This window comes from Triturus cristatus, chromosome 8, assembly GCF_964204655.1.
Source record: "Triturus cristatus chromosome 8, aTriCri1.1, whole genome shotgun sequence".
Lineage (NCBI taxonomy): Eukaryota > Metazoa > Chordata > Amphibia > Caudata > Salamandridae > Triturus > Triturus cristatus.
In genome coordinates this window covers 75,707,909-75,724,690 of record NC_140591.1, presented here as the reverse complement: position 1 = coordinate 75,724,690, position 16,782 = coordinate 75,707,909, and the positions used below count along the sequence as shown (strand labels likewise).

General features: G+C 47.9%; 1 protein-coding gene across 8 annotated transcripts in view; it reads left to right on the top strand.

Moving 5' to 3' along the window:
• The window catches only part of STXBP5L (syntaxin binding protein 5L), a 1,956,595-nt gene that overhangs the window by 545,712 nt on the left and 1,394,101 nt on the right, over positions 1-16,782 (top strand). For all 8 annotated transcript variants that reach the window (XM_085621040.1, XM_085621038.1, XM_085621036.1 and 5 more), the window contains exon 3: positions 4,190-4,271. In XM_085621040.1, the coding sequence (XP_085477166.1) occupies positions 4,190-4,271 (82 nt within the window). The remainder of the gene's footprint in view (positions 1-4,189; positions 4,272-16,782) is intronic.

Sequence of the window (16,782 nt, the reverse complement as noted above, 5' to 3'; positions counted from 1 at the left end):
TTGTAGGATGATGAAAGAGAGTGGTATTTCTCTTTCTACATCCATAGTTGTTGCACAGTGGTTTGCAACTCTCTCCAGAAGGGGTATATTGCCATTAATAATGTAACTATTAGTTCAGTATATTTACTTCAAAACAAAAGATAGCTGGATTATTTGTCGTGATGGTTTTGAGTTGTGATTAAGTTTACAAATGTCAATGTGTTCTTTAACTATGGTAGGAATGCAGTGCTTAATTTGTGAAAAATATAAGTGCCAAGGCTCTCATCAGGAGACCAATGCAGTTTGCACCACTTATTGCCCTGCCATGCTGCCAATGATAGTAACATCACAACTACGAAACACCACACTCTTAAATATGTGACATTTCGGACCATTCCAGGCCCCCATAGCTATAAAATCCGCTTTGGCGGCAGGTAATAGTAATTTTTAATGTAAAGTCAATTAATAATTAACTGTTGTTGTGGTCATCTCTAAATAAGGAAAACAGCGCCACCTTGTGACATACTGTCACAAGCACTGGTGTTGACAATTAAGTACCAATGCCGAGGACCGGAAACCCCTGGCTCAAATTAAGCACTGTAGAAATGTCTGCCAGTGCTGCCTGTGGTCCTATGTTATGTGTGAAATAAACCTAACAGCTGGGACTGGCTTCTTAGCTTACAGCACTTCACGTCCTGGAGCCCGTAGTTTCATCCTTCCTATTATACGCAAGGGACTAAATGTCACAGAATTTCAAGTGCTGAGACTGGCTAAAAGTGTTATAGATAACAGCTGGGTCACTTGACATCTCTGAACTGCACTACCAGTGACCTGAGAAAATCGCAAACTAGATTTTGCTTCAGACGAATTGATGTGGAACTGAAGTTTTTTGAAACAGGTAAGTAATTCTAAATGAGAGTAAAATATTACAGTGGAGGAGTTTACAAACTGTGTATGCTAAGATTGCATCTTTGGAAAAACAAATTTCTAGCACTAGTTCTTTGTAAAACCAGTTTTTAAAGTTGATATCTATGGTACCTGATATTTAGGGCTATGGAAAATTGTGAAGCCCAATAGCTTGCCCTTCACCAAATTGACCCCGCTCTACAGATGAAAATGTTCCTACTGTCATACAAGATATGGAATGGCGACCTCGTAACTTGCATGAATAAGCAGAGTGCCCCTAGGGACTTCCTGGATCAGGGAAGGCCTCTGGGATACTTCGAGGATCATTGGGGAATGAACAGGCTATGATGTTTTAAGTTTGACCCTATAATAACTGATAAAACCCTACCGATAGGGTAACAGCCCTCATCCATGGAAGCACATAAACACTGATAAATAACCAAAAACAAACATGCTATTCAAAGAAAGAAAAGTGCGAGAGAATGAGACATTGTTTTTTCTGAACAAGCCAACACAATGCAACTTTGCTAGACAAGGTAGGAGCAAGAAAGACGGGTCTAAGATTATTCTACTTGAGTTTTGTTGTTTTGGGACATCACCAAAGCATTGTTTCTTCTTCCTTTTATTTCCTCTAGGTTTGTGTGCTTGGAGCAAAGGTGCAGGGTTGAGGTCTGACTAGTTATTTTATACACTGTAGAGAATCTGGTAATATTAAAAACATAATTGATCTTTTTGCAGTGTTTAATTCTTTCACTGATTGGTGAAATGGCTGGCTCATAGGAACCTTGGTCTATCATATTTACCTGCTGACACAGAATGGGTAAAACCCTTTGATGCACCTCCCCTTTTCTAACAAGTAAGTATTGGTAGTGGGTCGGTAGTGGGTCACCTGCCCAATACCCCCGGCTTCCAATATCCAATGCACGGTACAACAACGGGTACATATGAAAAGAGTTTTGTCACCTGCACATGGGATTGTGGTGAAAACATGACCTAACTTTCCAAATACAAAATGCACAGCTGCTAGGTGTCTTATTGCTTTGAGTGCTACCTTCACCTAATCCCGTTTTTGTTGAATTCAACTGCACTTTAATGCTGGGGTTTTGGAGGCCACAGTTACAACCTTAACAACAACAAAATCAAGTCCCAGAATACAGTGTGATGTCTGTTCAAAGGTTAGAACCGACATAAAGTCTGATATTTGCCAGGAGACATTTGGCAGCTACGAATGTCCTTACAACAAAAGCAGCACCTTAATGAAGTCAGCAAACAGTGCAGGAAAGCAGTGGCGAGCATGCCTAAAGCATCACGTTTATGGTGCCTTAGAATGCAGTGTTGCCAATCTGGTGTAATACTGCGCTGTTGACATCGTTGGCCACCCACCCTCAAAAATATCATATTAATTAGTGAGGAGCAGGTGAATGACCCTCAGGTGTGTCGAGGCATTTGTTTATTAAAACATTTGACCGTAGCACTCAAAAACACCACCGAAATCCACAAAAAAACACCTTAAAAACAGGACACACTAAGAATCGAAAAGGCTTGCGTAGAGCAGCCAAAAGAAATCCCGGCCGCTGGACTATCAGGCCGCAGAGACTTGATTAACTATGACCAGTGCCTCTGGAACTGTGCGACTGGGGAGCAGCAAATTATGTGGCAGGGTTGACTAAATGATGTGACTAGAAAAGGCAGCAACAGCTTAACACTGGAATACATCAATTAGAAATTGAAGGACCAGTCAGCCGTTCTGGTGGGCCTCCACTGCGCCGCGACACCTCTTGCAGCATTTCTAGTGGGTTTTGATCCGTTTGAGCTAGAATTCTTTTTTCTAAGCTGCAAATTATGTATCAGATGATGATTTATGAGTCAAATGCATCATAGCCATAATTATTCGAAAAAATGCTATTGTCTCAGAATCACATCATTCTAGTGCCCTGACCATAAGTACTTTGTGAGGAGCAACCTTGGGGCACTTTGCACCTTTACACAAGTGCAAAATTCCCAGAGTAAGTTCAGAAACACAGATTTAATTAAACATTCTCCCAACATAATTGTATATAGCTGTTTCTGTAATGGGGAGTCAGCCTTCAAGTGGAAGAAAGCAATGGTCTAAAAAAAGTTAATTGTTCCAGTGTAAAGGGGAGGGAGAGGCTTATTCTGGACTGGCATGCCCTAGGGGGGCCTTGACAAGTTCCCCCTATCCAGAAAAAACCGAATACAAGTCTGGACTCAGTCCTCTCTCCCTCAAGAAATGGTAGCCACACCTGTGGGTGATAACCAGTGCCGCTGGAATTATGTGGGAGGAGAGGACCAGGTGATGAGGCAGAATTCAGGAAATTGTGCAGCTAGAAATTAAAAGGCAAAATATGCGGCATGATACGTCATGTTTTGTGACAATATTAATTCATTATTTTATCATTTTTACATCTATTAATACTGTCTTAGCAAATTTTTCCCACATAAGTACCAATTTAACACTCAAAGCCCCATTTAGCTACTGAAAAGTGACCAATCAGACTTCGGGAAGCGCCTTCCACAGCGCAGCAACGCGTGGCGCTGCATTTTTAGTAACTTTTGATCCGTTTGCGATAGGAACAATTTTTTTGTTAAAATCTGCAAATTATGGACCAGGTGGTGGATTATTTGGTAAATGTGTCAAATCCATAATGGCGCTAAAAATGCCCCAAAATGTTTATGATTCCAGTGGCCCTGGTTATATCACATTTTAACCCTGAAAAAAGTCAGCCCTGCAGTCAAAGGTGAAGCTGGACAAAAAAAGCACAGTAAATAGACATTGAACGATGGAGAATGTCAATAGAGCTCACAGAATAGTTAGTGTAATGTTCCATACTCTAGTGATTTCTTGTTAAGTTTTCCCGCTGACTAGGCTGAAAAAAGCAGTGGTTGACTGCTAGCAGTGAGCAGGAAGGTAGATAAATACAGCTGTGCATCAGTGTTCGCAGCTCGTCTGTACTGCGCAGTAGGTGAGCTGACAGCGGTGTGTTGCGGGCCCACGCGGCATCTCCTGGCGCCTTCGCGCGCCTTAATCGATGATTCCCAGCCAAGAATAGATCTCTCATAATCTCGCATGCTTCCAGGCTTGTGCTGTGTTTACCTGGAGCTGGGGGTTGCTGTGTTCCTTAATTAGATCAGCTGAGGGCCAGGAGAGCATCTTTGTTTCCCCTAATCAGGCGCAGTTGTGCATCTGGAGGTTAATTGCTGACTGTCTGGTTCCCTTGTTTCTTCCTCAGCATTAATCTCTGTCATCGCCGAGTGTCAGTTTCCTTGACTTTGACAATGTCAGATTGGGCCGGCCTGGCGTTGACTGCCACTGTCAGCACAGCAGCGGGGCCGCCGTCCTCCACCTGCAGTTCCTAATCAATGAGGTAAGAAGAAACGCCGATAGCATCTTGTGTTTTTCTCTCTGTCCAGTGGGATGCTGGGATCTGTGAACACGTGTGTGTGTATATAAAGTTCATAAAGCCACTATGGCGTGGGTCTGGTCCTCTTGTCTGAAAAGATTCTGGCAGCGTGGTCAATTTTCAGATGAATTTAGGGATAACCCCCGCCTTTCAGGGGTCCCCTATATAGGGCTTCATTTCCATTTACTTTCAGCTTGACTTGAACAGAGACTTACAATTGAGCCAAGGAAGGTGGGACTGACGTCTGTGAGGCCACGGCCAATGATTGCAAATATGGAAAGGATTTCAGGGTAAATGTATCTCCAGCGAATATCCTTAAACTCCGAGATGCCCCTGGCCCTGCTGGACCCACAACTGCAGACATACTTGACAAATAACCTATCTTTGCTTTTGTAGGGAATTTGAATTTAGAAAGGAAAAAGAAATTGAATCCTTTTGCACACGGTTTCGTAATACACCCCAGGGGGGCTTCCCTGATGCCCCATAATGCAATGCAACTAGAGGCAAGCAAGTGTCAGCAACTAATAAGGCAAGGCGGGGAAGTAAAATGATGTGGACATGTCAAGGCCTAGAAAGAATCCTGGGTGATGAACCAGCTCCCTCCTGAAGGGGTAGGGAGTTTGTTAACCCCTTCTGTGCCCATGACGAGATAGTCTCGTCATGGAGCGCGGTTGCGCTGTGCCCATGACGAGACTATCTCGTCATGGACCCCGCCCGCTAATACAATGCCCGGAACAGGAGGGGGAAAGGGCGGGGCACTCAAGGGGTTAAGTAGGACACTGCAGAGTCCATGTAACCAAAGCAAGGGTTATTTTCTGAAGAGCACGGAGGGACACGTCCAGCAGTATCGGGGTCCTCCCTTCAACTGCCTAACTCATACACTACAGATTGAACCCAAACATTCCAGGAGTGCTTGCTAGGCAAGCATTCCCGGTATCTAAGCAACGTAACACTTCCCCCTTTCTTTCTTCACAGGAAAAGAGATGATGGAAACAAAATAAGGAACAACCAAACACAACACACAATTAAAAAAATAGCAATTAATAATAAAAAACAAACAAAAAGCATAATAAATAATATTATGTGATAATCTTTTTTTTCATCTTTTGCAATCTATGCATTGTTCAAAGAAATTATATAACATTCCTTGTAATCTATTGTAATCTATGAATACATTATGTGATAACAATCTTTTATTATCTATTGAAATCTGTGCATTGTTCACAATATAGTCCTTTAATCAAACAGGGACCTTCCTTTCCCTTACTAATTTTTGTTTGTCACCAGAAGTATCCGCTACATTCGCTTTGGTATCACCGTGCACAACCGGCATATTTACACCAACTTGCTCCTCTGAGATGACAGATCCTGCCCCTCATTCCTATTTTTAGTGGGTGTACCATCATTTTGTGAAGGAACTACATTTCCACCAGAACCCAAATGTCAATCGTCCATCAGCCAATCCTAATTTGTCTCACCATCTTGTTCATTATTTTTCTTCAACCCCTTTCCTTCACCTACCCTTTTGAAATTCCAAACTTTACCATTCTTAAGTCTTACAGTATTTTGTAGTACTTCCACAACTTCTTCTGCATCAAAAAGTCTATTTTCTCCTTTAATGATTAAACCTGTTTTTTTAATCCGCACCCAGTCACCACCTTCAACCTTGGTGGGTCTTACACCATGTTTCATGTCATAAAATTGTTTAATCTTGTCATGCACTCTCTTCAATCTGCTCCTTACTTCTTCCTTTGACTAAGATTCAACAGCAGACAAACACAACCACAATGGATTAAACTTGGACCGTGGTTTCCGTCCTCGCATTATTATAAATGGTAAACCAGTAGCACACCAGGTGACACGGTAGGTCCACACCATCTTACCACTTGCGTGATCCAATCTTCACCACCATTCATAGCCAATTGAATGGTTTCTTTTAACACATGATTACATCTTTCCACTATTCCGTTTCCACTGGGATTAGATAGGGAAGTGGTTCTGTGCCTAATACCAGATCTTTCAAAATACATCCTTGCTTTGTTAGATAAATATTGAACCCCATTATCACTTACAACGCATGCAGGAATACCTTCTGATGTAAAGGTTTCATCAAAAAAATGCAAAACTGCATCCATGTCAGCTCCGTCCACCCCCTTAACCACAGGCCAACATGATAAGCAATCCATTACCAAAATTAACTACTTTTTATCCGCTGCACGCTTGAATCCTCGCAGCTCTTCAGCACTCGTCGCCAGTGTTAAGTAGGACACTGCACTGTCTATGTAACCAAAGCAAGGTTTATTATCTGAAGAGCACAGAAGCTCACATCCAGCAATCCCGGTGTCTTTCCTTCGACTGCCTAACTCATACAATACAGATTGAACCGAAACGTTCCAGGAATGCTTGCTAGGCAAGCATTCCTGGTATCTAAGCAAAGCAGTTCTTGGCATATGGAGGCCTCAAAAATTGTTCTTGGCTGCTTGTAAATGTGAGTGCAATTAATTGCCTCAACTTGTTTGACCTCCTTACTCAACGGAAGAGGCAAGTAAATATGTCTGCTAAAGGCAGTCTCCATTGACCTTCAAGGACGTCTGCCTGGACTCTTCGAGAGGCAGCTCCCAGTGGCTGCTTCTGGACCATCTTCAAGGGTCTTGTTGTCCGCCGGCTGATGAGGGACTGACTCAGCCTGGGATACAATGTGATGCTTAAAGTTGCCATTTGTGTATAATTTTGTACTATACATCTGGATATCTTGTAATTCTGTACTGTGTGTTTTCGTCTTGCCAGTTGTGTACTTGTACTTTATTTTGTGCATGGCTGCCTCTCGCTCACATGCCTCTAGGAGGTTGGTAGGGTTGGGTACCAGTCATTCATATATCTGCCACGTGATTCTATGCACAGTGTGATCTTCACAGCCAGGCCTGGCTTTTTCACCAACTTCAGATGCTGAGACTTTGAAGCTCTGGCTTATAATGAAAAGGCCTGATTACAAGTCTCAGGGGCAGAATGCAGGTGGTAGTAGCCCCCTGGCCAATAGCCACCTGGATGAACATGCCCTCTACATGAGACAACTTGGCAGAGCTCCAGTAACAGGTCAGGATCATCTCTGAAGGAGGCAGAGTCCATCAGATGTTAGGTTCCCCAGAAAGATCTCTCGAACAATGGCTTAAATGACGGTAAAAAAACAGTGTCTGCCAAAGGATGAACCACAGGATAGGTTTACCTCTGAAAGGCTGGTAGGGCTGATACGGATTTAGTCATATATCAGGCCAGAGAATAGCAACGATGACTCACGTCACATGTTATGATCAGCCCTGAAAGGCCAACTGGGCTGGGGCAGAAACATTCATATGTCAGTCTTGCATCTGATAGGGTGATAGAGTTCGAGCAAAATCATTCATGTTATGTTATGTTATGTTATGTTATTTAGTTTTCTAACGCGCACAGCTACTCAAAGGAGTGTCCCGGCGCGAGCACAGAGGGATTGAGATGCTCGTCCGAACTAAACAAAGAGATGAGTTTTTAGCAGTTTTTTAAAAGTCACAGGATCTTTAATGTTGCGAAGTGCAAACGGAAGAGCGTTCCAGGCCTGAGCCGCTATAACAGCGAGGGAACAACCACCAAGCCTGTGCCGATAAAAACAGGGAACCTTTGCCAGGTGAAGAGCGGAGGAGTGTAGCAGTCTCCCTGGAACATAAAAAGAGAAACGTTTCTGCAAATAAGTTGGCCCAAGGACATGCAGAGCACGATGGGCGATGGTAATAGATTTAAATTTCACCCTGGCCGCCATGGGAAGCCAGCGAAGAGAGCGAAAATAACCTCGCACACTGCTTCTTAAGGGGATCTCTAACAAGAGCCGAACCGCCGCATTTTGCACTACTTGGAGTTTATTAAGGGAGTATGCCGGAATCCCCACATAAAGAGCATTAGCATAATACAGGCGGGAAAGAATGAGCGGGCGGACAACTGTCTCTTTCGCCGCCCGTGGAAGAAGTGGAAGAAATCTTCTCAAGGTTTGAGGAGGCCAAAGCAGCACCCTGAAAGTCTCTTGACTTGGGTGGCGAAAGATAAATTATCCTCAAACCAAACTCCCAGATTCTTAGCAGTGCTACTGCTAGAGGACGGTGGCGGGAACTCAGGCGGCCAGATCAGATCTCTAAAACCAGGGGGAAAAATGCCATACAAGAGTATCTCCGACTTGTCTTCATTACATTTTAATTGGGCGCCCGCAAGCCACTTAAATACCAAAGACAGGAAGAGTTGAACGGAAGCCACGGATTCCTCATCCTTTTCCCAGGTGAAAAGTAACTGGGTATCGTCAGCATAGGTGATCACCTTAGCCCCCAAAGCCTCAGCCAGCACGACTAATGGAGTAAGATAGATATTAAACAAGAGGGGGCTAAGGGACGACCCCGGTGGGACCCCAGTAGTAACCGGCAGAGGGGCAGACGCTGCCGGTGGTAACTAGACTTGTTGCACCCGACCCTCCAAAAAGGACCTAATCCAGCCCCAGGCCGACCCTGATACACCAATCTCCGAGAGTCGGTCAAGCAACAAAGAATGAGGAACGTGTCAAATGCAGCCAACAGGTCAAGCAGCACTAAGGCTGCTCTCCCGCCAGCATCAAGGCACTCTCGAATAGCCTCAGACACTTCCACCAAAGCCAATTCGGTACTGTAAGAGGACCGAAAGCCCGACTGAGCTGGGTGCAAGATGTCCGCCCTCTCCACAAACTCAGTCAGCTGTCTATTCACTACCTTCTCACAGGCCTTGGCGAGACTGGGCAGAAGAGAGATGGGCCTATAATTCCCAGGAATCAAGGGATTGAGGGCAGGCTTTTTTAATAAAGGGAGAATTTTAGCCTGCTTCCAACCGTCTGGCACTCGGGCTTCGTGCAGCGAGTAATTTATAATGTTGTTCATCTCCGGATTAATAACCTCCGCTACTGCCGCCATTAGTCTGGCAGGGCAGGGGTCAGCAGGCGAGCCGGATTTTAATCCCTTCAGAATTTTCAAGGTACTAGGCAAATCAACTCGGGAAAAGTTACCCAGAGAGTGCCTAGGGAGGGTGGGAACAGAGGCGGACTACAGAGGATCAGGTGAACACAGTGTAAAGCTTGCTTGAATCACTCGGATTTTGTCCATAAAAAAATTAGACAGCGTGTCGCACCAGGCATCTGTGGCTGAGAGAGAGCATGATTGTGCTATGGGTGACATGAAGCTCTGTACAATTGCAAAGATTTCCTTTGAGTTGTTTTGTGCCTGATCAATAGGGACAGCATAATAGTCCTTTTTAGCTTGAGAGATAGCAGCGTAATAAACTTTCTGTCTCCGTCTAAGAATACCCTTTGCCACCGGGCAATACTCGCTGAGACGCCAAGAGCGTTTCAGTTTTTTACAGTCTTGTTTTAATGAGGTCAGCTCAGCGGTATAACACGGTTTAGAAGGAGTCTCCCTGGTGCGCCTAGCCGAGGTAGGAATAGCAATGGTAGTCATAGTGGACAAAACTCAGTTGGAAAAAGCCAGGAGGCTCCCTTCCAAAGCCTGTGGAAGTACCGGCCTACAGGCGGTCAGAGCCATTGCAAATTTGGACGGCTCAATTCTTTTAAATGCTGATTTACGGGAGGCATAGGTAGGCATGCTAGCTGAGGCCACCTACCAGGAGAAGAAGGTCAGCTGATGATCGGACCAGGACACTGGAAGGGGGTCATTAGCTGTGATCGAAAATTTAGAGCAGATAGGATCGAGAATATGGCCTCCTTGATGGGTCGGCCGATTAACCCATTGAGAAAGATGGGCGAGCTGAAGAGTATCAAAGAACTCAGATGAATCCTTAGAGTCCATCTGATCAAGATGTATGTTAAGATCGCTCAATATCAAACAATGGGAAAAGCGCAGAGCCCGTGAGGTCACTGCCTCGCCCCATGATTGAAGAAAGGCCTTCGCAGGGCCGGGGGGTCGATAAATAAAAAAAAAGAACAGTGTGAAATGGGCCGAAAAGCTAATGCTAAAGTCAAGAGCTTCACACTCACCCCAGGCACTAGAATCACACTTAAGAAGATCCCACTTATCTTTAAACATGATAGCCACCCCACCCCCCCTTCCCTCCATGCGGTCCACTCTACATATCTTATAACCCCCGGGAGTGGCTAATGAAATAATAGGATCGGACCAACCAGGTCTCCGTAATAAACAAAAGATCCAGTGAATTGTCAGACAGCAACTCAAACACACCCAGGTAATTCATGACTTAAGCATCCTCATACTTCAGAGTACCCTAGTTTAGGAAGGAGTTTAAACATGCAATCATTTTGAGGAATTAAGAAACCTGTAACAAAAATGACCATTTTTCTCCTACTTTAAGAAAACAAAATTGAGTGGAGACCTTGTGAGTCAAGTACCTCTTGGGAATTAGTTCACTTTCGGATTCAGTTGCTGTTAGTTGATTTTTCATTTTCACCCTGGAGTATAATGGTAGGGCGGTGTCCTAAGGCTTATGGGTCTGTTGGGCAGAATGATTGGGGAGATCCTTGGGTAGGACTGGTCCTGGAAGGATCTCCTTAATCTTGTTCATGGTCAGAAGCAGTGCTGACTAGTGAGGAGGTTGTCTACACAATACTGACAGATGCAGGGGCCTCCTGCACAATACTGGCTGATTGGGACCCCTTAATAATACTGGCTGATTAAGGAGGCAAATTTACAGTGGTGGCTAGGACCACACCTACCGTACGACACCAAATCTGAATCCAGGTGGTGAAAGATGTAACAAGACTATTCAAAGCCGTGCCTGAGCTCACAGCCCAGGGAGCCTTCTTTAAGCACCTTGGTTGTGGCCATTTCCATTGCATAGTTATTAAAGATAGGTAGAAGAGGCACCTGGTGAAGAGCCAGGCTTGGAACAAGGCAGAAATGTGCCTATCCCGATTCTTCAGTATGAGGAGCCGTAAAGTGTGAGCTGGCTTTTCTATGGCTTTGTGTTGATAAAGCCCCAGGCCTCTTCTCGCCTTCCTTAAGGCTTTTACTTAAGATGGATAGAAGTCTTGTCTCCCACTCAAAGTTCTAGCTTCATCTCTTGTTTTTAGCTCATCATGAAGTCAATTAAACAGGTCTTTCAATCAATCAATCAATCAATCAATCAATCAATCAATCAATCATAGTATTTGTAAAGTGCGCTACCTACCCGTGAGGGTCTCAAGGCACTAAGGAGGGAAGCTGCTACTGTTTGAAGAGCCAGGTCTTGAGGAGTCTTCTGAAGGTCAGTAGGTCTTGGGTCTGCCGTAGGTGGATGGGGAGGGTGTTCCATGTCTTGGCGGTGAGGTGGGAGAATGATCTGCTGCTGGCGGTCACTCTTCGGATGCAGGGGACAGAGGCGAGGGTGCTGGTGGGTGGGGATGTAGAAGCAGAGTCGGCTGTTGATGTACGCTGGTCCGGTGTTGTGGAGTGCCTTGTGTGTGTGGGTGAGGAGTTTGAAGGTTATTCTCTTGTTGACCGGGAGCCAGTGCAGGTGCCTCAGGATGGGTGTGATGTGGCTGCGGCGAGGGATGTCAGGGATCAGGTGCGCGGAGGCGTTCTGTATGCATTGGAGCCGTTTCAGGAGTTTTGCCTCCTGCATAGAGGGCATTTCCGTAGTCCAGTCTGCTGCTGACGAGGGCCTGGGTGACCGTCTTTCTTGTTTCGGTGGGGATCCACTTGTAAATCCTGCGGAGCATGCGGAGGGTGTTGAAGCAGGAGGAAGAGATGGCATTGACCTGCTTCATCATGGAGAGGGTGGAGTCGAGGATGACCCCTAGGTTGTGTGCATGGTTGGTGGGTGTTGGGGCTGTTCCTAGTGCAGTCGGCCACCAGGAGTCGTCCCAGGCCGAGGGGGTGGATCCGAGGATGAGGACCTCCATCTTGTCCGAGTTCAGCTTTAGTCGGCTGTTCCTCATCCAATCGGCGACGACCTTCATTCCTTCGTGGAGGTTGGTTTTGGTGGTGTGGGGGTCCCTGGTGAGGGAGAGGATCAGCTGGGTGTCATCGGCATAGGAGATGATGTTGAGGTCGTTCAGTCGGGTGACGTGGGTGAGCGGTGCCATGTAGATGTTGAACAGCGTCGGGCTGAGGGATGAGCCCTGGGGTACGCCGCAGATGATCTCGGTGGCCTCGGAGTGGAAGGGGGGGGAGGTGGACGCTCTGTGTTCTGCCAGAGAGGAAGGAGGTGGTCCAGTCCAGCGCCTTCTCTTGGATTCCGGCGTCGTGGAGGCATGTTTGTAGTGTGCGGTGGCAGACCGTGTCGAAGGCGGCTGATGGCCACGGTTTCTCCGTTGTCTAGCAGGGTCCTGATGTCATCGGTGGTGATGATGAGGGCAGTTTCGGTGCTGTGGTTGCTGCGGAACCCGACTGGGCAGGGTCTAGGATGCTGTTCTCCTCGAGGAAGCTGGTCAGTTGTTTGTTGACGGCCTTCTCGATGACCTTCGCCGGGAACGGGAGCAGGGAGATGAGTCGGAAGTTCTTGAGGTCCTTGGGGTCCGCCTTGGGTTTCTTGAGTAAGGCGTTGATCTCTGCGTGTTTCCAGCTCTCCTGGAAGGTCGCTGTCTCAAAGGAGATGTTGATGGCTTTCCGGAGATGGGGTGCGATGGTGGTGCTGGCTTTGTTGAATATGTGGTGTAGGCAAGGGTCTGACGGGGATCCAGAGTGGACGGTGTTCATAAACTTGATGGTGTCGTCGTCGTTGATGTTGGTCCACGAGAGCAGGCGGTTGGTGCGGATGGTGGTCGTGGGGGTGGGGGTCTCAGTGGATGCCGGGGCGGTCATGGTGTTGAAGCTGTCGTGGATGTCTGCGATCTTGCGATGGAAGAAGGCAGCCATCGAGTCGCATAGGTCTTGTGAGGTTGGGATGTCGTTGGTGTTGGAGCTGGGGTTGGAGAGTTCCTTCACGATGTTGAAGAGCTCTTTGCTGTTGTGTGCGTTGTTGTCTAGGCGGTCTTTGAAGGAGGCCCTTTTGTTGGATCTGATGAGGTGGTGGCGTCTGCGGATGGCGTTCTTATGGGCTGTGTAGCTTTCTGATGTTCGTTCACGGATCCAGTTCTTCTCCAGCTTTCAGCAGGTTTGCTTGGAGCCCTGGAGGTCTTCGGTGAACCAGCTGGCTTTCTTGCTGGTGTTGTTTTTGGAGGGCTTCTTGGCAGGGCGAGGGTGTTGGCGCAATCGTTGATCCAGTGTCTGAGGTTGCGAGCGGCGGCGTCAGTCGGGTCTGCGGGTGGGCTCCGGGCGAGGGTGGTGGATAGCTGGTCTTCCGTGACTTTGCTCCAGCAGCGGCACGGCATCTGTTGGGTGCAGTGGGGTGTGGTGGGTTTCCGGAAGGTGAAGTGGATGCAACGGTGGTCGGTCCAGTGAAGCTCAGTGGTGTGGTTGAAGGAGACGTGGGAGCTTGCGGAGAAGATGGGGCCAAGTGTGTGGCCGGCGGAGTGGGTGGGTGTTGTAACTAGTTCCCTGAGTCCGACGTTGGCGAGGTTGTCGATCAGGGTGGTGGAGTTGGTGTCGTTGTTGTTCTCGAGGTGGAAGTTCAGGTACCTGAGGAGGATGTAGTCCATGGAGGCAAGGGCATGTGTGCTGACGAATTTGGCGATGGAGTCGCTGAACTGTGGTCGGGATCCGGGGGGTCTGTAGACAAGGTTTCCTCTGAGGGTGGTGTTGGGGTCGGTGTGGATCTGGAAGTGCAGGTGTTCGACGGTGCTGAGGGTATAGTCGGTGTTTGTCGAGACTTTGAGAGTGTTCCTGAGGACGATGGCGATTCCTCCTCCTACTCCGTTGGTGCGGTCCTTGCGGGTGATCTTATAGCCTTCCGGGATGGCTATGGCGATGTCGGGTGCCGAGGAGGGGTTCAGCCAGGTCATTGTCAGCAAGGCGTCATCTGGGGTGTAGGAGTCGTGTAGGTCCCAGAGTTCAACGGTGTGTTTGCGGGCGTAGCGGGTGTTGAGAAGGATGCATCTGAGGTAGTTGGGTTCTTTGGTGGGTTGGTTGGCAGGCCGGATGCTGGTGAAGCTGCAGTTCCGGCAGGAGAAGGGCCCTTGGCGGCCAGGCAGCAGGTGCGTGATTGTCTGGCGATGAGTACGTGGAAGGTGCTGGAGTCATAGCGGTGACGGGCGTTGTAGCGTTCCCGGGGTCCAGGGGTCCTGGCGCTGGGCGCGGTCCAGGTGCGGACGGGTGCAGACGGGCTTGCCTTAGGCGCACCTTCGGCGCTGCGTGGCCTCCATATAAGTGGAGGTGGGAGGGAGGAGCAGCTGGGAGGCGGGAGCGAGGCGGCGAATGGGCAGCAGGGGGGGCGGGGCCTTAGGGGCACAGCGGTGGGAAAGAGCGGGTGAGGATGGCGGGGAAAACAGGAGGCAAAGACAGGGCACAGAGATTTATGGTGATAATAAGCGGAAGAAGCAAGTGTGGGGCAAAAACACAGCAGACACGCACAGTTAAACACAATGCAGTGGCAGAGATTTACGATAATAAAAGAGGGAAGAAGCAATTTTAGGGCAAAATCACAGCAGACAAGTACAGTTAAACACAATGCAGCAGCAGAGCAATAGGCAATACAGACCAGAGCAGCGCAGCAGTGTGGGGAGCGACCTGCCTGGGAGCAGGGTCAAAGGTCGCTCCTTTCACGCTGCGTGGCCTCCATATAAGGGGAGGTGGGAGGGAGGAGCAGCTGGGAGGCGGGAGCGGGGCGGCGAATGGACCGCAGGGGGGGCGGGGCCACAGGGGCGCAGTGGCGTGAAAGAGTGAGTGAGGACAGCGGGGGAAACAGGAGGCAGAGACAGGGCACAGAGATTTTTGGTGATAATAAGGGGAAGAAGCAAGTGTGGGGCAAAAACACAGCAGACACGTACAGTTAAACACAATGCAGCGGCAGAGATTTACGATAATAAAAGAGGGAAGAAGCAATTTTAGGGCAAAATCACAGCAGACAAGTACAGTTAAACACAATGCAGCGGCAGAGATTTACGATAATAAAAGAGGGGAAGAAGCAAGTTTAGGGCAAAATCACAGCAGACAAGTACAGTTAAACACAATGCAGCAGCAGAGCAATAGGTAATACAGACCAGAGCAGCGCAGCAGCGTGGGGAGCGACCTCTTCTCTGACCGCAGGTGTTCCCACATTGAACCTTAGTATTGCCTCATTGGCGGATGTAATGTGTATCATTACTTTGTGTTAGCGCAAGGAAAGGATCCGGATTAGGGTCAGTGTGAGAAGGTGTTAGCCAAGGGTTGGGGTTCAGATTTGTGTTAAGGCCGCAGGGAGGTGATGGTGTGGCGGTCAGGGTGTTGTATGTGCTACGAACACAGGAATGAGGTGTTGAACAGGTGATGGTGTGGAGGTCAGGACGTTGTATGTGCTATGAACACAGGAATGAGGTGTTGAACACGTGATGGTGTGGCGGTCAGGGCGTTGTATGTGCTACGAACACAGGAATGAGGTTTTGACCAGGTGATGGTGTGGAGGTCAGGGTGTTGTATGTGCTACGAATACAGGCATGAGGTGATGAACAGGTGATGGTGTGGAGGTCAGGGCGGTGTATGTGCTACGAACACAGGAATGAGGTTTTGACCAGGTGATGGTGTGGAGGTCAGGGTGTTGTATGTGCTACGAATACAGGCATGAGGTGTTGAACAGGTGATGGTGTGGCGGTCAGGGCGTTGTATGTGCTACGAACACAGGAATGAGGTGTTGAACAGGTGATGGTGTGGAGGTCAGGGCGTTGTATGTGCTACGAATGCAGGCATGAGGTGTTGAACGGGTGATGGTGTGGCAGTCAGGGCATTGTATGTGTTACGAACACAGGAAACAGGTGATGGTGTGGAGGTCAGGGCGTTGTATGTGCTACGAATACAGGTATGAGGTGTTGAACAGGTGATGGTGTGGCGGTCAGGGCGGTGTATGTGCTACGAATACAGGCATGAGGTGTTGAACAGGTGATGGTGTGGCAGTCAGGGCGTTGTATGTGCTACAAACACAGGAATGAGGTGTTGAACAGGTGGTGGTGTTGAGGTCAGGGCGTTGTATGTGCTGCGAATACAGGCATGATGTGTTGAACAGGTGATGGTGTGGCAGCCAGGGCTTTGTATGTGCAACGAATACAGGCATGAGGTGATGAACAGGTGATGGTGTGGAGGTCAGGGCGTTGGATGTGCTACGAACACAGGAATGAGGTGTTGAACAGGTGATGGTATGGCAGTCAGTTCGTTGTATGTGCTACGAATACAGGCATGAGGTGTTGAACAGGTGATGGCGTGGCGGTCAGGGCATTGTATGTGCTACGAACACAGGAATGAGGTTTTGACCAGGTGATGGTGTGGAGGTCAGGGTGTTGTATGTGCTACGAATACAGGCATGAGGTGTTGAACAGGTGATGGTGTGGCGGTCAGGGCGTTGTATGTGCTACGAACACAGGAATGAGGTGTTGAACGGGTGATGGTGTGGAGGTCAGGGTGTTGTATGTCCTACGAAT